The 23,098-nt window shown below is 45.1% G+C and overlaps 1 protein-coding gene across 1 annotated transcript in view; it reads right to left on the bottom strand.

Annotated features, from left to right (window-relative positions):
* CLPTM1L (CLPTM1 like) overlaps nt 1-22,611 on the bottom strand; it is a 332,661-nt gene extending 310,050 nt beyond the window's left edge. The window contains exon 1 of the mRNA XM_033929667.1: nt 22,254-22,611. Within this exon, the coding sequence (XP_033785558.1) occupies nt 22,254-22,415 (162 nt within the window). The 5' untranslated portion in view covers nt 22,416-22,611. The remainder of the gene's footprint in view (nt 1-22,253) is intronic.
* Nucleotides 22,612-23,098: the final 487 nt, after the last annotated feature.

Raw genomic sequence — 23,098 nt, 5'->3', positions numbered from 1 at the left:
ACTTTGTTGCGGACCCCGACATCTGCGCTTGTGTCGAATCACCCTCCATAGTTGAACCGAAGAGGAGACACTGTTGAATCAGTTGATTATTAAGGGTCCTCTTCTGGAGGGAGGAACACTGAGTGCACAATTCAGCCCTATGCTCCAGTCCCAAACACTGGAGAAACCAGCGATGCAGATCTGTGACGGAAATAAAGCGAGCACACTGTCCGCACTTCTTAAAACCCGTCTGAGGATTAGATATGGAGGGAAAAATGGCGTCGGCAAAATCAAAAGTCGAAACGCAAGGAGGGAAACAGACCCAGCCAGGCCGAACTCGCGAAAGCGAAAAAATAAAATTTTTTTTTACTATAAAAAATAAAGTAAAGAAGAAAGAAAACAAAAATTGACTAAAAAGTAAAAAAATAAGCCACGTCAGCCGTTGATGAAGCGACTTCTTAGCTCCGCATAAACTAAGAAATTGAGGGACCGCACGCCCTACATCAGGCGGGAAGGCACTTGCTCATGCACGGTTTGGGCTATCGCGAACTTTCTGAAGACTTAAAGTGGCGATGAGAATGCTGCCTGGAAGCAGGTCGTGTTCGAGGAGACTTCGCCCCATGCCTCGAAACAGACAATGCCTGATGCGAGGATAAAGGGCTGGGAGCTGTAGATCGAAGACGAGACCCCCATAGACTCAATGGTTTGGATCGAGGTATCTCAAAGCACTCCTAAAGACTCAGCTTCTTGCACAGAGTGGGAAGATTCCAGACCAGACGCTTGCAAAGACTCGGCTCCTTGCACAGAGTGGGAAGATTCCAGACCAGACGCTCGCAAAGGCTCGGCTCCTTGCACAGAGTGAGAAGATTCCAGACCAGATGCTCGCAAAGACTCGGCTCCTTGCAGAGTGGGAAGATTCCAGACCAGACGCTCGCAAAGACTTGGCTCTTTGCACAGAGTGGGAAGATTCTAGACCAGATACTCGCAAAGACTCAACTCCTTGCATAGAATGTGTAGATTCAGCTCGAGGCATAGGCAAGGACTCGACCACTTGTGAGACTGCCGAGTGCCCAGGCTGGACTGCAGGAAGCAGAGTCCAAGCAGGACTATATTTGGTCAGTAACTAAACAAACTCCCTTTCTAAAATGGTCTGGATGGTAGCCTGCAATTGTGGATCTGAGTCTGAAACTGCACTACTTGCTGAGGCTAAAGGCTCCAAGGGCAAAAAGGAAGGATGCTTCGGCCTGGAGGCATTCTTCTTGGGCAGTTTAAGAACTACCACTGGAAGTTTCTGACCTGAGGGAAGCTCAGAAGACTTGGCAGATTTACTCGAGGTTGAGGATGCTCCAAACCAGGAAGGTCTGATGAGTCGAGGAGCTGCAGGATACCCTGTGGCAGGCTTGACTAAGTCGGAGGTCGAGGCCGGAGTGAGGGTTTCCATACTGAAAATCTTCTCCACTTTTACTCGACGACATTTAAGGGTTCGAGGTTGAAGGGTAGCACAGTGAACACACGACTCCAGGCAATGGTCAGGTCCAAACATTGTAGACACCAGCGGTGTGGGTCAGTAAGAGATCGCACGCTGGCACTGGCTACACTTCTTGAAGCCTGTGACCGGCCGGGACATAGAAGGAAAAACTGCCGCTGCAAAGTCAAGGCCCGCAGGCGGAGGACGTGCGGCAAGGTCCGTCACTCGACAAAAAAACAAAGAATTTGACTTTTTTTTCTTTTTACAAATGAAGTTAAAGAAACACAGCGACACGGTAATAAAGAAATAAAACACGAGCCACAGTGAGAGAAGGCACGAAGCGAACCAAGTTCAGCACAGAGTGTCAAAGACAGACTTCTCAGCTCCGCGGAAAACTGAGAACTGAGGAGACGTGCCCTGTCCTGGGCAGGAAGGCATTCGTGTATGCTCGGTGTGGTAGACTCGAAACATCTGAGTTTCTTCAAGCAAGTCTGCTTGCGAGGCTGTCCACATCCAGGCTCCGTGGATGACGTCACCCACATGTGAGAATAGGCTGCCTGCTTGTTCTGGGATAATCTCTTTTTTCCAGTGCAATAGGTGAGACATTCTGGATAGTAGGGATGTACAAAAGCAGTCCCCCAAAAAACTAGGATGGGCTTGCTGCACCAACCCAGAAGACCATGGACCCAAAGATCCTATCTTACAGCCACAACCACTCTGTATAACTTGGCAAATGTGTTAATAGAAGACCAGGTTGCCAGCCTGCAAATTTCCACAAGAGAGACAGCTGTAGCTGCAGCACACAAAGAGACCACACAGCTGGCATATTGCGCCTTGACTGAAACCGGAGACCAATTCTCCGCAAAAAGATGAGCTGACAAAATGGCCCTAAGGAGGCATCTGGAAATTGTGGCCTTTGCAGCGGCAGCATCCCGCAGAACGGAATGAATCACCACAAACAAATAGTCAAAGAGACGAAACTTGGTGACCTCCAAGTAAAGCAGAAGAGCTCTGCACACATCCAGTTTCTTCAACAGGCGATCCTGTGACTAGGAACCTGTTGGCTGAAAGTCAAGCAAACACACATCCAGATTGACCAGGAAAACCAAAATCATGTTCGGCAAGCAGGAAGGAAAAACCCTGTCTCCGAAATACGGATGGATGAAAAGTCCCTTCAAGACCAAGCCTTCAGTACCAACACCTGACGCAACCATATAATGGCGACCTCAAAAAACAGTCTTGAGCATCAAGTCCAAGAGGGTAGCATCTCAAAGTAGCTCAAAAGATGCCTTAGCAAGGCTAGACAATATCCGATGAAGGACCCAGAAGGGGAAAAGGTGCTTAACTGGTAGTCGGACATGAACAGCACCCTTCAAGAGTCTAGCAACATCAGGCTGAGACGCCAAGTGAGACTGATGCTTCCAGGATCTGAAACAGGAGAGTCTGGTCACATGGACTCAAAGAGAAACCACAATAAGGCCTGTATCCAAACCAGCCTGAAGAAAGGCAAGAATGAGTGAGATTGTAGCTAAATAAGGGTCCACCTGGACCTGTGCACACCAAGTGTGGAAGGCCTTCCACACATGTAGCATAAGCTGACACTGCAGACGACTTTGTAGACTTCCAAAAAGTATCAACAACCAGGAAGAATATTCTGTCGCTCTAAGGCTGAGCGCTCAAGAGCCAAGCCAGAAGAGCAAAGTGACCCAGATTCTCCATAGATACAAGATGGAGTCCGATTGAGACATAATTCTGTACCGCCTCCCTCATTCTGTTTTTATTTTTGCATTAATTTGCTTCATTTTGCTTTTTGATTGCTTCCTTTTGGCTTAATCTGTTTTACTATTTTCTTTGTTTTTTAACTTTTACTTGTGTGTTAAGGCTATGGTTTTTGTTCTTTATTAAATTTCCCATTTCCCTTCAATCGACCCTTATAGATCGTTTAACAGTTGGCGACCTCTCTAACTGCCAACATTTTATTGTACCTTGCTGACTCCTCTCACTTTCCGCTGGATGACTTGTTGCTGGTGGAAGACCATTGCTGAAGAAAGCCATGTGGAAGGCTGGTGTGGCTGATTCAGCACATCACCCTGGTGCAGTATTTGGTGCAGAGGGTCCATTTCCATGGCTGTGACGGACTCTGTCTTTCATCATCTGGACAGAACTGGAGGTGTTTCTGGTTTCCTTTGGTGGAAGCCGCGTCATGCTATCATCATGTGGTGGAGCTGTCCTGCAGCGGGGAGTACCTTTTCTCCAAGCTCGTGTCTGCCGGAGCTCCTTGAGAGGTCGTATCAGCTCTCTGTTTCCCTTCCTCAGGGTCTCCTGGTGGAGTTGTAGCCTCTGTTTGTTTGTTCGATTCAGCCATTATCTGCTTGAATTGCTGCTTCTGATCGGCTGGACTCTCTGGTGTCATGAACCAAGCTAGAGCTACCTTTTGAGATCTGCCAGCACCGGGACAACTTGCATTTACCACCAACTGAGCCAGGAATAGAGGAGCAGTGGCAGAGGAGCTTTTGCTTTTACTTCTTTATGTTGTGATATTGTACTTTGTAGTTACTTTTTTCAGTCTTTTGTACGTCTTTTTGTATCTTTTCTATTTCCCTTATCCTCTTTTTTTGATTTTGAATTATTTTACTGTATAATATCTTTTATTTACTTATTATATAAATTTTATTCTTTAAGTTTGTAAAACCGCTTTGACCTCTTGCATTAAGCAGGATATCAAATGTATTGTACAATAAACAAACATACTGGACCGAGGCTCAGCCAAAGGCTGCGACCACTGCACAGGTACAGCAAATCTGCATACCAAGGATTGCGAGGCCAATCTGGAGGCACCAGAATGACATGGCCTGGAAGAACTGTGATCCTCCAAAGGACTCGGCCGATCTCATTGGTCAAGGAGGAAAAACATACAGGAGATCTTCTTGAAACTACTGAGAGAGACATTTGTCACACAAGGTATCCGCCAAGTACGCAAAACATCCAGTAACTCCACAGGCAGCTGAGTTCCCGAGTCATCTATCACATCAGTAATCTGCTAGACCCACTTAAGGTATGTTTGAACAGCGAAGGAGCTACACACCACAGCCTGCAATCCCAAGGCAGACACCTCAAAAGACAGTTTCAATGAGTCTTCCATTTTCCTATCCCAAGTATCTTTAAATGCTACTCCCCCTTCGACTGGAGAAAATAGTCTTCTTGGCGACTAGGACATCCATTCTTGGGAGCTTAAACTTATCCAGCTCATCTTGAGCTAGTAGGCAGAGCTGTGCAATAGCCTTCACCACTCAGAAACCAGTGTCGTCTACTGAGCTCTACTCAATTCTTACATGGCTTCATGAACGGGAAAGGGTTTTTGGTTGGTTTTTTTTGGGGGGGGGGGGCTTTCTAGTGCCTGCCATAAGATTAGTGGGAGTGGAAGAGAGCGTCTCAGATTGGGAAATGTTCACGCTCTGAAGCGTTTTAGATATGAACTCTGCCAGCTCCTCACACTGAAACAGACAAAGCACTGTGTGATCATCCTGCTCACCTACAGGGATCTCATCCATATCTAAGCCCCCAAAACCAAGTCATAGAAACATAGAAATAGAAACATAGAAATAGACAGCAGATAAGGGCCACGGCCCATCCAGTCTGCCCACCTTAAAGACCCTCCCCTACCTTTCTTTATGAATAGATCCCACGTGTCTGTCACATTTGGCCTTAAAATCAGGCACGCTGCTGGCCTCAAAAACCTGAAGAGGGAGACTATTCCAGCGATCAATCACCCTTTCAGTGAAAAAGAATTTCCTGGTGTCTCCATGCAGTTTTCCGCCCTAATTTTCCACGGATGCCCCCTGGATGTTGCCGCTGGACCCTTGAAGCAGAAGATATATTTTTCCATCTCGATGCGGCCCGTGAGATGTTTGAATGTCTCTATCATGTCTCCCCTCTCTCTGCGCTCCTCGAGTGAGTATAGCTATAGTGAGTATAGTAATTTATCCAGCCTTTCTTCGTACAGGAGATCCTTGAGTCCCGAGACCATCCGGGTGGCCATTCTCTGGACCGATTCCAGTCTCAGCACATCCTTACGATAATGCGGCCTCCAGAATTGCACACAGTATTCCAGGTGGGGCCTCACCATTAACCTATACAATGGCATAATGACTTACGGCTTACGGCTGACAAAACCCCTCCGTATGCAACCCATGATTTGTCTTGCCTTGGATGAAGCTTGCTCCACTTGATTGGCAGCTTTCATGTCCTCACTGACGATCACCCCTAAGTCTCGTTCAGCTACCGTTTTTGTTAGGATCTCTCCATTAAGGGTGTATATCTTACATGGGTTATGGCCGCCCAGGTGCATAACTTTGCATTTTTTGGCATTGAAGCTGAGTTGCCAGTCCCTAGACCAGCGCTCCAGGAGGAGCAGGTCGTGCATCATGTTGTCAGGCATTGAATCTTCGTCCGTTGGGTTAATGCCCACAACATTGCCTAGTTTGGCGTCATCAGCAAATAATGTAATTTTACTTCGCAGTCCTTCTGCCAAGTCACTTATAAAGATGTTGAAAAGGATCGGGCCCAGGACCGAGCCCTGCGGCACCCCACTGATCACCTCCATCATTTCTGAGAGAGTGCCGTTCACCACCACCCTCTGAAGTCTACCTCCAAGCCAGTTCCCAACCCATTTCGTCAATGTATCGCCCAATCCCATAGAACTCATCTTGCTTAGTAACCTGCGGTGTGGTACGTTATCGAATGCTTTGCTGAAGTCCAGGCAATGTGGATGCTGCTGGGATTTGTGCCATGGATGCCACAGGGTCAAGCTCTAACACCGAAAGCACTCTGTGGAGCTTAGTTGCCTGCTGATCTTGAAGGGAATTAAGAGCAGGCTGATCTACATTTGAGAGGGATGGTTCCCCTAAAGAAGCAGGCAGCTGTGCACAAAAAGGCTTTATGCAACAGTAAAACAAACAGGCTTGCCAATTAGCACACATCCTCAACTGCCTCACTTTACGCCATTGAAGCCCCTGAAGGAAGTGCTGCAGTTGAAAACGAGTCAATAACGCCCTGCCCCGTTTTCTCTCTAATTGTGAGAGAGTTACCCTGCAAGGAAATAACAGCCGGAGATAAAGCAGAAGAACATGGTCAACCCTCCTCGGCGCTAGAAAACAGGGATCCCTCCGATGGCATCATGGCTTCATCATCCTCTGCCTCAGCACAGTCAACCAAACATACTCCTGACGGTGTACACTGCTTCCCACAGCAGGAACGCCATTTAACTGCCTCTGCCAAACTGAAAAAACAAAGCCGCGACTAAAATAAACACTGACAGCAATAAAAATTTAAAGCAGTACGCACCAAATTTTGCTGGTGACAGAGAAAGGTCAGAAAAGTAAATAAACTCACCTCCGGGAGCTGAGGGACAATTGTTTCTTTCAGAGTTAGAAGCCCTTGAAACCCTGGTATTTAATAGTGTCTTGTGTATTTTTTTGTATTTCTTTTTTTTTGGGGGGGGTTACATAAGGAAGGAGAGAAAACCCCACGACATCAAAACCCCTTCAATACAGAAGGAAGGGGGGAGCAAGTACAGCCCCCAAAGCTGGCACCACTCAGCCAGACACCCTTTAGCTCTACTGAAGCAAGCAACAGGAGCCCAGAGCTAAACTAAAAGAAACCAGGAGCTAGAAGACTTGTCATCCATCTGCCTGCTGGAGACAGAGCATACTAATTGGTCAGAAAGCTTACCATCCAATAAGAGGACCTGCAAATCATTACTCTCTATCTCCACCTGCTGGTAGATGGACACAACCCACTAGTCTCTGGATTCATCTGCTGCTGGTGCTAAGGAATGATAAAAGCATCCTTTGCTATACAGAAGTGTTTCAGATAATAATAATAATAATAATTTTAGTTCTTATATACCGCTATACCATAAGTTCAAAGTGGTTTACAACAAGAATCGTGAAATGAGAGTATGCGATGTTTACAGCAAGAAACATATGTTTACAACAAGATACATGTTTGGAACAGGATATGTTTACAACAAGATACATGTGTTTGGAACAGGATACATAAGTTCAGGGCGGCTTGCAAGAAGATACATGCAATGAAAAAACGAGATGATTGCAACAAGAAACAAATGTTTAGATCAGGATACTGAAGTACAAAGTGGTTTACAACAGGATACAAGAGATCAAAGCGGTTTACAGGCAGATACTTGCAATGAGAATAAGAGAGGTTTACAGCAATATACATGCGAAGGGGGAGGGGTGGGGGGGAGAAAGGGCTTTCAGGGATATAAGTTTGGCAGAGGAAGAGAACTCAGATTGCGTTAAAGAGACGGGTCTTCAGTGATTTTCTGAAGTCAGCGTATGATGCGGCCTCGAGTATTGGTTTTGCTAGCCATGTGTTCAGTTTAGCTGTCTGGAATGATAGCATTCTGTCTAGGAACTTCTTGTAGTGACATGATTTCAGAGATGGGTAATTAAAGAGGTTTGTTCTGCAAGAGGTCTTATTCGGGCAGTTGGTGAAGAATTGGGAGGCGAGGTAAGTTGGTAGCATCCCGAAGACCGCTTTGTAGCTGATGCAGGCAGATAGAGATTCCCTCGATCAAAATCTACAGACCCTAGAAGACATTGTAATACTACAACCTGGTGATTTGAAAGAAACTTTTTTTTTAGCAGACAGAACAATTCACTTCCTGTTGTGCAACGGTTAACACATTTTTAGCTGTGCTGGATTAATGACTCACAAGCACACTCACATGAGTGACAGTTATTCAAAAATTTAATTTTAGTAAAAGCAAATTAAATTGAATTTTAAAGCAATAAAATTGTTGGAATAAAAACATAATAGTTATAGTTGCAGTACTTTTTACTCAAAAAGCATTATACTGTATTACTTTTTTACTTTCACTTAAGTAAATTTTTAATGTATTCGTCATTGTACAACACTGGGCACTGTAAGTACCAATTATGGTTGACAAAGTCTCGACTCCTGCGACGAGAGGAGGAAGCCATGCGGGCCTTCCAACCCATGTAGTTTATTTCTCTAATACCAGAAAGAGAGAGAAATATCCACCAACCAATAGTTGAATATACATCTTTCCCCCAAAATATAACACTTACTCAAAAACAGTTTTTCAGCAGAGATATACACAGAAAATATGGAGAAGTGAGCAAACAACATATGGAGTACAGAAAGAGGAACAGGAACATGCAACAGGCCCCACAAAAATGAGGCCAAATCTCCCCAAAACCCTGTACACCCTCGCAAAGCCAAAGGCTATTAAGATAGGAGTTCACAACTCGACAGGGCTGTCCCCTGTCACCCCTCTTATTTCTATTGTACCTCGAACCCTTTCTTCGCACAGTGTCTCAGGACCCCGACATAGTGGGTGTGGACTTTGGGACTCATTCACTCAAAGTGTTGGCCTTTGCAGATGACTTATTATTTTTGCTAACTGACCCCGCTCACTCTGTTCGATATTTATTGCAAGCGCTTGACAAATTCAACTTTTATTCGGGATTTACGTTGAACTACCAGAAATCTATGGCCCTAGCTAGCCCCATGACACTACAACAGACATGGAGTGGTCACTTCCCATTTACGTGGGCTCAGACTTCAATTCGCTATTTGGGGGTACAGATCCCCCGAGACCTTACGACCCTGTACTCCAGCAATATCACCCCATTGCTTCAAGACACCTCACAACATCTACAGAATTGGTCCACTTTTCCCTTATCGTGGCGGGCCGGGTAGCCCTTTTTAATATGGTGCTCTTCCCCAAATGGTTATATCGCTTTCAGGTTTTACCTCTGCTGCTGTCCCATGCCCATAACATTCGTTTAACGAAAGAGCTACAGCATTTTCTATGGAGTGGTAAGCGACCACGTATGCCCCTGCTACGGATGTGTCTGCCCTGGGATAGGGAGGGCTATGGTTTATTAAATGTACGTTGGTATGCTATGGCTTGTCAGATGAGACATATTAATAATTGGTTTAGAGGAACATCTGATTTTTCTGCTATACCACTGGAGTTATCTTAGCTGGCTCCGTTCCATGTGAGCTATTTTCTACATGTGGCGGATCCGAGGATGCGTCCTTTGGTGTCTCATTACCCCATTTTTACGCCGGCCAGAAGGACATGGAGATGGGTCTGTAAAACAGCCAAATTGTCTTCTAGGGTGTCTTTATATTTGCCTATACTGGGCAATGGAGCTTTCCAGCCGGGCATTCAAAATGCCACCTTTCTTAGGTGGCAAGCACAAGGTCTACAATATCTTTTTCACCTGTTTTCGGAGGAGGGGAGCCTGGTCACATTTGCCGAGCTGCAACAAACTTTTGACCTACAGGCTAATGATCTCTTCACCTATTACCAGATCCGTCACTATGTTCAGTCCCTCCCAGTGGCTGCCCTTACTGAAGTCTGCAGGGAGGCGCTTTCGGAACTCTTCAGCCTTTCAGCCCAACAGAGGATTCCTCTACGATTTCATATTGTGGGGATCCGGGATTGCCAACCAAGTATGAATCTGGATATATTAGCGACAGCGTGGGCTGAGGACTTGCATTGCCAGTTGACTGCTCAACAGTTACAATGGGTCCTGAAGAACATTCAGAAGGTGTCACCCAATATTACTCACTGGGAAAGGCAATTGAAAATTGTTCTTACATTCCACCGGAACGTGCAGCCCGGATGGGGATTACTGCGTCGCATTCTTGCCCGAAATGCAATCAGGCTCACGCATCTTTGAGTCACATGTTTTGGGCCTGCCCCGCAATCCAACAGTTTTGGAGACATCTTGGCCTATATACCACATCGTTTTGGGGAAGGCGATGGCTTCTGCAACCGAGGGCGTTATTTGGATTTTATAATATAGCCTCGCCCAAACCCAGGGGAATGTCAGCATTTATCTCCAGAGCCCTTTTGATGGGAAAAAAAGCTATCCTAACCAACTGGCTCTCCCATGATCCCCCGTCATATGCACAATGGAGATCCCTAATGATAGTGCACGCAACACTGGAGAGACGCATGGTGGGAGACTTGACTCTTGGCCCGGGTCGCAAATTTTGTCAGGTGTGGGAGCACTTCTGGCAGGACCTCACACCGTGTGCTCACAGTAGACTTTTGAATCTTTAAGATTTTATTCCCACTCTCAGCTGTTGGACTGGCAATGGATTCTTGGGGAGGGGAGGGGGGAAGGGAGGGGAACTGATTATATTGTTGAAAATGTTATTTCCTGAATGGTACAACTGTTTGTATTTGCTTCTTACTCCTGGAATAATAAAAATCATTTAAACATAAGATAGGAGTTCACTTCAGTAATACAGGTAGTACAAAGTTGGGTGTCAACACAGCCCATATGGTAAGCTCGACTCTGGGATGTGTATGCTCTCAATAAAGTTCTATAATGGCATTCCCGGAGCTCAGCATTGTATACAAGACCGGGGATACATTTAAGAGCGCAGAGCAAAATATCCTCCCCAAGCTCCCTCCCCAAATCCCGCTGCCAAGCCTCCAAGATAGAAGAAAAATCCTGGGAGGGACCAAAGGCACCCCAGCTGCTTATGGAAAAAGGAGCCAGAGACTTGGGACCCAGGATCCGCTCCCCCCTCCAAAAAGGCACAGAAGCGGATCCCAAAGTTCAAAGATAAAGAGCCCCCGGGCAAAGACCCCACATTAATGCAACAATTGACAATGAGCATAAGCAAGCCCCAGAGGGGAGATACCACTTTGCTGCAACTTTTGACAGGATAGGAGTCTGCCATCGTCCCATAAAACATGAAAAAGACATTCAAGGCCCCCAGCCTGCCATCTACTAAAAATAGAAGGAACCCCAGGGGAAGAGATTACCAGTCAAAGGCAACAAAACACTGATATGAGGATCCTTACGCCACAGCTGAAGCAACTGTCGCCACACTACCCAAAATGGTCGGAACAGAATGCTACCTCTACCAGGAGGAGGCACCTCCACCAAATTAGCATGGAGAAGAGAAAGGAGATGAACAGGATAGAAATAATTCCTTTCAAAAGAAGTGTCAGTATACAGATCAGTTCCCAATATCCCGAATGTGTCATAAAAGGCAACCCTGATTATAAAGAACAATATTCAGCACCCCAAAGCTTCCCCAATCCCAAGAGCCCACATCAACTGCCAACGCAATTTAGGCTTCTTGCCTCCCCAGCAAAACCTCGATAAAGAGTATAATGCCCGAACGTCTTTCTGCAGGAGACACAATGGAAGGATCTGGAGAACACAGAGCCACTTGGGGAACAATACCATCCGAAAGAGGTGTATCCTCCTCATCAGTGAAAGCAGCAACTCCCGCCAGGCAGCCAAAATAGAGCCAGTGATAAGAGAGCAAATGGTCGACATTCAAGCGGTAAAGCTGTCGAACATTCATGGACAAATGGATACCTAAGTACCGAAAAGAAGCCATAACAGAGGAAACTACCCTCCCCAGGACACCTCCAAAGGTGCGTAGAGACGGCCGGAACCTAACCGGAAAAGTCCCCATATTCCTGTACGCTCTCCAAAAGAGCAGGCAAGGATCTATGTGGGTCTGTCAAAAAGACTAAAAAGTCATCAGCAAACGACGCAATCTTGAAATGAGTAGCACCCAATTGAAGGCCATGGATATCCCCATTAGATTGCAGCTCTCTAATCAAAGGGTCCAGGGATAGGGCAAACAAAAGCGGTGAAAGGGGGCAGCCCTGGCAAGTGCCCCGATGAATCGCAAAGGGGGTTGAAAAACTCCCATTCACCGTGATCTGCGCTACTGGATCACTCTAAAACGCCTGGATAGCATTAAAGAAAAAAGGCCCCATTCAATATGCTCATAGCATAGCAAACAAGAACCCCCACCTCACCCGGTCAAAAGCCTTCTCAGCATCAAAGTTGATAAGGAGAGAGGGGTTCTGTCCGTTTCTGCTTCTCCAAAGCCAACAAAATACGTCGGATGTTTTTAGATACTGGTCGATCCTGTACGAAGCCCACCTGCTGGTCAGACACTAAAGAGGGCAACACCTGGGCCAGATGGTTAGCAAGGACCTTAGCCATCAGCTTCATCTCAAAATTCAAAATTCAGGGAGATGGGTCTATAGGATTCCGGCAGAACCAGATCCCGGCCTGGTTTTTGGCAAGACAATAATCTGGGCCAAATTCAAATACTGAGGAAAGAAACTCTTAGCCACACTTAAATTAAAAATCTCTGCCAGCACCGGAATGATCTCCTCAACAAGCAACTTATACAATTCACCACAGTATCCATCCGGCCCCGGCGCTTTGCCCCAAAGGGCAGGCACGAATCACCCATTCCACCTCCTCAGCAGTACAGTGTTCTCCCCAGATATTTTTTCCAGCCGGGTGGCATGAAAAAGTAGCCGGGGTGGGGGCAAGACGGGGAAATTTGGTGGTGGGGAAAATTAAGGGCTCCTTTTACTAAGCTGCAATAGCGTTTTTAGCGCATGCAGAATTGCCGCGCTACACGGCTAGAACTAATGCCAGTTCAATGTTGGCGTTAGCGTTTAGCATGTGCGGCAATTCTGCGTGAGCTAAGCGCATGGTAAATCCGCTATCGCAGCTTAGTAAAAGGAGCCCTAAATGTGTACTATTTGTATTAGTTAATTATTATTAGTTATTTTCCAATGCTCAATATGACTGCCTTTCTTAAGGTTTGACACTTGTTCCATAAACAAGAAGTATCCAATTCTAGAAGTGAATAATTAGATATTTGCCCTCTTTCAAATGGTATAGAGCAGCGTCTCTCAAACTTTTTTAACTCCGGCACACTAAACGGAGCAAATGTTTTTTGTGGCACACTAAATGCAGCAAATGTTTTTCATGGCTGGAAAAAATTTCTGGGGAGAACACTGTTGCCTTTAGTTTTCAAGGTCCAATCACGTCAAAGAATGATGCTTATCTGGGCAGTTGTATAATAAAAAGAATGGATAAGATAACATGAGAAGTGAAATTGTCATGAATCAGAGGGATACATACTCTGTAGATCCTAAAAGCAGGCTTGTGGATTAGATATAAACTATGAAGGCAATGGCGTACCTAGCATATGTGACACCCGAGGCCCATCATTTTTTGACACCCCCCCATCTGTATGAAAAACATGATTTTTAGTAACAATCCACACATCACACAAGAGTGTACCTAGGAAAAGGCAGCATCTTACATATTGCAGTGAGCAGTACATCAATACACCCATTGTAAAACTAAACAAGCCAGATTAGTACAGATCAATCCTACACAGTCAATCCTAACTGGCAAACATGTCTTTCGAACATACAGAACACAGAAAACACCTTCGCCTAGTATGGAATATGTAATCACAAACTAATCCCTCTCCCTTTTACAAAACTGTAATGTGGTTTTTAGCTATGGTGGTAACAGTTCAGACTCTCATAGAATTCTGAGCAATTACCACCATGGCCGGTGCTAAAAAAAACGCTCTACAGTTTTGTAAAAGGGGGGATAAAATAAAAAAACATAGACAAAGGTTAAATTGAACTACCAAGAAGCTGGACTCTGCATACAATGCAACACCACAGAAACAGCGATGCATCTCCCCTAAAGCAAAAAAATAAATAAATATAATTTTTTTCTACATTGTCTTCTCTAGTTTCTGCTTTCCACATAGTCTTGTCACTCTCTTCCTTTCATCTACTGTCTACCCTCTCTCTGCCCCTTCTATATGGCATCTTCTCTCCTTGTATTCCCCTTCCATGTCTCCCTTCACCCCTATTATTCTGGCATCCATCTTCTTCCCTTCCCTCCTTCAATGGTCTGGCATCTCTCTCCTCTTCTTCCCTTCCCATGGTCTGGCATTTCACTCTCTCCTCTCCCTTCCCCCCACTTCCATCAGCATCTGCCCCCTTTCTTTCCCTCCAACCCAATTCCATTCAGTATCCATCCCCCTTATATCTCTCTCTCTCCTTTCCCTGCACACCAATTCCATCAGCATCTGCCCCCTTTCTCTCCCTCCACCACCCTTCCATACCACTCTGACCTCCTTTTTCTCCCTCCACCACCCTTCTATACTCCTCTCTCCCTCCAAACCAGCAAGGTTCCATGATGACTGCTTCTGTTGCTTCTGCCTCTGGAAGATGTAAGTGACGTTGGAGGGGGTGGGCCGGCAGACACAGGGAGTTGCGGCAAGGTTCCGCAATGACTGCAGCTGCCGGTCCACCCCTTCCGACGTCACTTACGTCTTCCGGAGGCAGAGGCGGCAAATGCAGTCATCACGGGACCTTCCTGCACTTCAGTGCGGCTGCCGACTCTGCTTCAGAATAAGTACAGCAGCCGTGCTGAGGTGCAGGTGCCATTTAGAGCAGCTTGGAAGGTTCTGGATCCAGCCGGCTTTGTACCCCCCTAGGGCTGGCACCCAGGGCGGTTTGCCACTGTATGAGGCGACAAAAAATAATAGAAAGAATGGATAACTTGACCGATTTAGACATGTCATACAATTATAACCACAAAAATATGTCATAAAATGTACAGTAATTCTAAACTCAAAAGACTCCAGACGAAAAGCAGACTATAGAACGGAAACCAGAAAAGACCAAACCCATAGTACTAAGATCCAAATGCTAAAATCGGACATGTCCATTACGAAGAGACGTGTGAATCACCGCTAATTATAACGAGTGAGTCTTTAAAATATGAGACGGTAACGGATAGCCAGACCTGGTGGACGGAAGTGACAAATACTGAAGCCAAAACCAGAGCACTGTGATGAAACTTGAATATGGATACCTATTTATACTTTTGAGTAACACCGAACTCAGAATTAATGAAACAACATGCTAAAAGAACTTACCCCCCCCTAAAATAGGGCATATACATACTTAAAATGATGGCTGGTTACAAACAGTATGCCTAGACTATATAGACCTAAACAGGGCAAAAGTAAACGTATGGGAAATGAACAGCTGATAATACAGAGTGTATCTTGAAAACATAAGCCGATAGTAGCTCAAAGACAAGCCGACCGGGTATATGAAAAGTAAACCTGGTAAAGATCTAAATTATTGTACAAATGAGCTTCTATTAAAACCAAATAATAAAACCACAGCACTTGAGAAAGTAAAAAAGGGAGAGTAAAATGGACTTACCAAAAAGGTCTCTGCACTGACGAGATAAACTCGTACGCAGAATAAATGTGAACACGCAACAGTGGGGCTATGATATTTGATCCATTGAAAGAGGAGCCAAAAAAGTGTCGGCAGTGGATTGAATGCACACTGATAGGGGAAGGGCATCGGGCTGTTAAAAAATGCTGCTTTAATAAATAAATGAAAATACTGGTGAAAAACTAAATAAAAACCTAAAGCCATGATAAAATGCCAAACCTGACTGCAAGTGGCACCCGTAGTACTGTTAGTGCCAGAGCTGCTTAGAATAAAGAACCGTGCTGTACATGAGGAGATAAGATGTAAAGTGCTGGCCCCTCACTGCACCACTTGATAAGACTAAGGAGCGATGTTCTAGAGCAGGGGTGCCCACACTTTTTGGGCTTGCAAGCTACTTTTAAAATGACCAAGTCAAAATGATCTACCAACAATAAAATTAAAAAAAAGAAACCCTCAAAGCACACTGTATGCAGAGAAAATGTTAATAATCATTCCTATTCCGGGGTTTTTTCAAAGAGGTCAAAGCAGATGACTCTATGCACTGTCACCTCAGTAACAACCATACAAAAATAAACAAATACCACCCCCCCTCCCTTTTTACTAAACCACGATAGCAGTTTTTGCGCAGGGAGCTGCACTGAATGCCCAGCGCTGCTCTCAATGCTCATAGGCTCTCTGTGCTAAAAAACGTTATTGCAGTTTAGTAAAAGGGGACCATAGTGTAAAATATAGACAGCAGATATAAATTCAGACACATTTTGATCAGTAAATTTAAAATAAAATCATTTTTGATCAGTAAATTTAAAATAAAATCATTTTTCCTACCTTGCTGTCTGGTGATTTCATGAATCTCTGGTTGCACTTTCTTTTTCTGACTGTGCATCCAATCTTTCTTCCCTTCTTTCAGCCTGTATGCTTCCTCTCCTCCTGACCTCATTCCCCACCCCCAACTTTTTCTTCCTCTCTTCCTGCCCTTTCTTTCTTTCTCTTTCTCTTCTTTCCTTCTGTCTCCCTGCCTGCCCTCTTTCTTTCTTTCTCCTTGCCCTCCCCCAAGCCACTGCCAATGCCGCTGCCATCAGGGAACAGGCCCCAAAGCCACCGCTGCCCCAAGCTCTCCCTCCTTTGGGCCGACTAGCATTCCTCTCCCCGACGTCAATTCTGCTGTCGGAGAGGAAGGCTGATCGGCCCAAGATCACGATCGATTGGGAAAAATGCTGCCGGGTCCTGCCTTCGCAGAAACTGAAAGTAGGCAGGACCCGGCAGCAAGAAGAGCAAATGGTAAGCTTCACTGACTTATCTCCCGCCTTAGCCCATAGCGAACGCATGCTTCGGGGCTCTAATATGTGCGTGCCAGCTTCCCTTCTCTTCTACCCCCCCCCCCCCGGACATAATTTCCAGTTTCGGAGTGGAGAGAAGGGAAGCCGGCACGCACACGTTAGAGCCCCGGAGCATAAGTTCACTATGGGCTAAGGTGAAATCTCCAAGCCGGCTTTTTTTTTTTTTAAATGTTGAGAAGCAGTGGCAGCAGAATTTAGCTGGGCGGTCATCTATATTACCCGGGCGGACCACCCGGCTGAAAGGCCCTAGGGAGAACACTGCAGTAATAGAGCGCTCCAACATGTCAGCATCACGAATGGACAGATGGGACAAATCTAAACTATCTAAGTATACCTTCCCATCCAGGAGGTCTGTGCCCAGCGAGTCATACAGTGCAGCAAAAAAATTCCATAGAATAGTACCAACATCCTCCGTCTTATGATGAAGAGTAGCCTGAGAGTCACGTAGGGCCATAACACCGCCAGACCCGCGATGGGACCGAACATATGACTACCCTTGTTAGCAAACCAAAAAAGCTGAAATTTATAATAGTCCCATGACCTTTGCGTCCTCCAATGAAGAAACTCATTCAAAGCTTGCTGCGCCTTCAGCAGCTGTGACTTGAGCACCAGCGAAACCCAACAGGCAAAATGCTGTCTCAAAACCAGCACCCGACGCTCCAGCACAAAAAAGCTGCCTGCTGTCCCTGGATAACAACTGTTACGGTAAGTAACTGTGCTTTATCCCAGGACAAGCAGGCAGCCTATTCTCACATATGGGTGACCTCCAAGCTAACCAGAATGGGATGGTGGGAGTGTTGGCAACTTAGGAGAATAAATTTTGAAATACTCTCTGGCCAAAAAGACCATCCCCTGAGATGTCGAATCCTTGATGAGCCAGTCATCTAGATAGGGGAACACCTGAAGACCATGGTTTCTTAGAGCTGCTGCTACCACCACCAACACTCTGTTAGATGAAGCCAGGCCAAAGGGTAGCACTCTGTATTGGTAATGCAGATTCCCCATCCGAAATCTGAGATATTGATGGGAGGCCGGAAGAATGGAAATATGAGTATAAGCCTCCTTGAGATCCAGAGAGCATAACCAGTCGTTCTGATCTAGAAGGGAGTAATGGGACACCAGGGCCAACATGCAAAATTTTTCTTTGACTAAAAATTTGTTGAGAGCCCTGAGATCCAGAATGGGTCGCAGATCGCCCATCTTTTTCGGAACTAGGAAGTAATGGGAGTAAAAACCCCTGTTCTGCTGTTCCTTAGGATTATGGTCAGGCCCGAGGCACTTGAGGCACCAACGGTGTGGGTCTGTGAGTGAAATTGCACACTGGCACTGGCTACACTTCTTGAAGCCTGTTGCTGGCCAGGACATAGGAGGAAAAATGGCCGCAGCAAAGTTGAAGCCCACAGGCTGCGGCCAAGCGGCCTGCCCCGCCAGTCGAATGAAGAAAAATAAAGTCTTTAGTTTTTAGGGTTTTTTTTTAAACTGAAAGAAAAGAAATAACACAGCGATTCGCGACAAAAAGTAACACAAACCACAGTGAGAGAAGGGATGAAATAGAAAAGTTTGGTGCAGAGTGTCAAAGATGGACTTCTCAGCTCCGCGGAAACTGAGAACTGAGGAGACTCGCCCTGCGCTTGGCGGGAAGGCACTCGTGCATGCACGGTGCGGCTGACTCAAAACTTCTACGTTTCTACAAGCAAGTCTGCTTGCGAAGCTGTCTGCATCCGGGCTCCGTGGATGACGTCACCCATATGTGAGAATAGGCTGCCTGCTTGTCCTGGGTTAACATGTTTCTCCTAAATTATACCCTTCTCCAAATCCTAGCATTAAATAAAATGAGCATAACTGTAAAAACTACCCAAATTTCTTATAATCATTGCTCAAGTCGCTATACAAAGGTGGTGCGCTGCTAGGCACTATGAATTTAAAAGTCTCACGACTGACATCAGGAGATGGATGGAGCAAGCTCCCATACCCTAGCAAGATGAATGGCTGCACTTAGCCAGAGGAAGGAAACAAACCCCAGCACAGATAGCAGGATGGTAAGAAAGTTTCAAATGGAAACAGCAGGTAAAAATGTTGGATCAAGCTCCCACATCCTAGCAAGATGAACGGCTGCACTTAGCAACAGGCAGGACCCAAACAAACCCCAGCATAGATAGCAGGTAAGGAAAATCGGTTCTTGCTGAGAATTATAAATATTTATTTAAAGTTTTGCCATCTAATCACACATTTACATGGGTAGTTCAAACAAAATTGAGCTCCCAACTGAATATCAAGCCTCAACAATAAAAATAATAATAATAATTTTATTTATGTCCTCCTTTTTGAGTAGTTTTTGCTACATCAGAAAGACAATTGGTTTTTCCATAAAAGTTTACATTTCTACTTCTAAATAAGATCCAGTCTTTATCCAATTTTAATACCACGTTTGCTATTAATGTATCAGTTTGCATAGTTAGGTAACTAGAAGTTTCCAACATATCAAAAGAACTTAAAAAATTCTAGAGACATTTTGGGCTACTTCATAATTAACCTGAACTTTTTTTTAAATAATAGATCCGAGTCACAGGCAGATAAGCTGTTTCTCAAACCTTTAATATCTCAAACAATCTTCAGCTTGTCCATCAGCTGGTACAAAAAATGATTTTGGAAAGTTTATAGATCAGAGTATACGTTTTCACTTTCCTCTATTTTCCAAATCTTCTACCTTCCAACAAAGGTTCAATGAGTCTTGAATAAACACGTTTTTTAAACTACTGATTGTCTTTCTCCACATTTTGAACTCTTGTCTAGCTGACCCAGGTCTTTTTCAAACCTATCAGTTTTAGTTACATTTGTTAATTGCTGATTTAATATTACATTTTGATCATATGCTAGTTTTTTGTAAATCGCATTGAACTTTACGGTAACTGTGGTTTAGAAATAAATTCTTATGTGATATATAGAACCCCCCCCCCCAAAAAAAAAAAAAATCAACTGGTCAGTTTCCCAACGGTGAATAATAAATAGTGGAGTGTCTCAGGGATCTGTACTGGAACATGCGCTTTTTTTATATAGTTATGATGACCTTGAGAAAATAAACAGACAAGAGTGATAAAATTTGTAGATGATAAAATTATTCAAAGTTGTTAAATCAAGAGCAAACTGAGGCACTGGCGAAGTGAGGGTGGCGCCCCCCTCATCCCCTTCTCTTCCCCCATACCTATTTAGCTTCCCAGGCACGAGCAGCATCTCCAACTTGCTGCCCACATTGGCATCGGCTCTCCCTCTGACATCACTTTCTAGTTGTGTGACCCAGAAATACTGTCAGAGGGGAGGGGAGAGCCGAGGCCGCCACAGCAGGAGGCTGGAACTGTTGCTCACCGGCAAAGAGATAGTGGTACTGTGGGAGGGAATTGAAGGTATGTCACAGCAGGGGAAGAGTAGGAAGTAGCAGGGGGGGCAAAGAGGAGGAGAGGTATCAGATCCCCCACCAAGGTGGTCTGCCCCTCCTTACTACACCACTGGACTGAGGAATTGCATTGGAGCTAATGAATCTGAACACTTAGGTGCCATTAGGCCAGCTTTTCACTCACGAGTATGTCAGACACCTTAACGACACCTCAGTCAACCAAGAATATGCTCTGCCTATAACCACGCCTACTTTTTAACATAGGCATCGTTAGGCATAGGAGGACGCCTCCACTTAAGTGCTGTTGCGCTGAACTCTTAATTATTTTTTTTTTATATTGGCTGGAAACTGCCATGGTCAATTACAATACAAATTAAGCCAATTAAAAGTCTGGCGCAGATTCTGAATTAGGCATCACTAGGCAGCTGCAATTAGGGCGCCATTTGTAGAATCTGTTACTTACTGCCTCCTAAACAGGAAGCAGTAAATATCCACGCTATCAACATGCTTACTACAAAAGCTCCGTGCTTACCACAAAGTTTTTGCATTTAACCCAAGGCAAGTCCAAAACAACAATGCATTTCAGCAAACAGGTCCTTTAATATTAAAAAAAGTGCAAAGTGATGCAAGAAAAAATAATCTTTATCTATAGGTACATGTTACTAGTTTCTTTAAGAATCATCCCAAGAAAAAAGGATCACACAATCACTGTGGACAACACGTTGAAATCCTTGACTCAAAGGCTCAGTGTACAGTGGAGGTTACAAAATAAATCAAACATCAGAAGTTAAGCAGAAAGGGATGGAGAATATTATAATGACTAATAATCCAAGGTATAACTAGACCTTGAATACTGCTTGCAGTTTTGGTCATCCTCCTCTTCCTGGTCTCAATTCGCACCCCCAACTTGAGTTGACAAGGATCTCCAAGACCCACCATCACAAAAGGTCCTCCACCTGCAGCTCTTTCCATTGTTCCCACACATACACACAAAGTGTTTTCATCAGTGGCATAGCTACCTATAACTTCTCTTTCTACCCCCCCCCCCCCATGCATCATTTCTTCTTATCTCTTCAAGAGTAGGAACTGCTGTCTGCAGTCGTTTGAAGAATAACTATAGCTGTGCTCAATTATTGAAGGATGCCAACCTGTTCCCGTGCAGGGACCCCATGCCACATAGTTGCTACATCACTGGTTTTCACATATACAAGAAAACCAAGACACATGCGCATGGGTGATGGTGGCACAGCGGCAGCAGTAGTCCCAAGAAAGTGCTGCAAACTATCCAGCCACCAGAGAACCTTTTCTGCTGGTGGGGATTCCTGCCAGCCCCAGCAGACAATGCTTTAATGGGGAGGGGGGACCTAGGCCCCTTCCCCATGGCTACACCATTGTCTGAACCTTGCTACAAGGAATACACAGAGTTTAAGCATTTGATTACTAGATGACTGTGAATGAAAAACAGAGGATGGCTTTTCATCTCCCCTACGACCACTAAGTATTCCCTTCCCAGTCTAACCCAGCCCAACTCCACCATTCCATCTTCATCACAGACATTTGTCAACTACTGCAAAACAGTACATGCTATGAGGGCACTAGAAGTCTCGTAGTGGGATACCCGCATGCCACCGACCTATCACGGTGGGCTTCAAAGTGTTTTTGTGCATACAACGGAAAAATGAAAATACTCTTTAACAACAATTCAAATAGCCGGTAGTAGACACCACAAAAACGAGCAAGTGGATGACGGTGGGTCTCTAGACGCATTAGTGAAAAAGAAACAAAGTAATCCCCATAATCCTAAGAGCAGGGAGGCAACAAAGGCCATTAATCTGAAAATAAAGGTGAAGGGGGGGACATAGAGATACACCACCGCTCCAAGACATAGATGTCAGCAGCAAATAATGCATGGCCTCCTCCCACCCCGAAGAAACATGTCAACCCTTATCTCACCTGCAACTTGGGCCTCCGGGCTAGATACGGCCGCACACAGGTGTCTGCGTGAGCGTCGCAAGGCTTGGTATAAACAATACCATACATCACCCAGCAGGTATGCACCACATACACTACAAAGACGCCGACGACCAAGCTGGTGAAAGAGCTACGGCTGAGCATAGCTCCCGCAGACTCAGCACCACTGCGGGCAGACCACAGCCCCCGCAACGGGCAGCAGCAACAACGCCGGTGGACCAGAACGTCCAACACTCAGGTCCATGTTACAGTAGCGGGCATCTTCCAACGCTGAACTGATACAGCGCGCGCGCGCACGCACGCACGCTTCCCAACCAATCCGTAGCTGACACGCGAGACCGCTGTCAGGGAGTTTTTTCACCTGCTTGAGGACCGAGGCGAAGGCCTAGGCATTCTGGGAGGAGGAGTTTTTCAAGTGAGATTCTGACGTGTTACGTTTTCTCGTGCCGGTTCAGAAAAGCAGTAGGCGTTGGCATACTCCCCTGGTCTCATCTATTTTTGGGGGTTTGGCTAATGTGACCATTTTTTTTTTCATCAAAAGGGGACATCTATTAATAGTCAGTCCCGCCCCAATCCCTTCCATTCATTTTTCATGTACACATAATATCTTATTAATTCATAATGGTAACCATAAATTTTTTTTTTTTTTAAACTACAAAGCACACTATAGGCAGAGAAAATGTTAATTATCACTTATATTTGGGGGGTTTCAAATATGTCAAGACAGATGACTTTAAAATATGCAATGTCACCTCAGTAACTATAGAAAAATAGATAAATATAGTGCAAAATATAGACAGCAGATATAAATTCTCAAAACTGACACA

This window comes from Geotrypetes seraphini, chromosome 2 (assembly GCF_902459505.1).
Source record: "Geotrypetes seraphini chromosome 2, aGeoSer1.1, whole genome shotgun sequence".
Classification (NCBI taxonomy): Eukaryota; Metazoa; Chordata; class Amphibia; order Gymnophiona; family Dermophiidae; genus Geotrypetes; species Geotrypetes seraphini.
The sequence above is the reverse complement of the archived record's forward strand: the minus strand, read 5'-3'. Positions and strand labels throughout refer to the sequence as shown.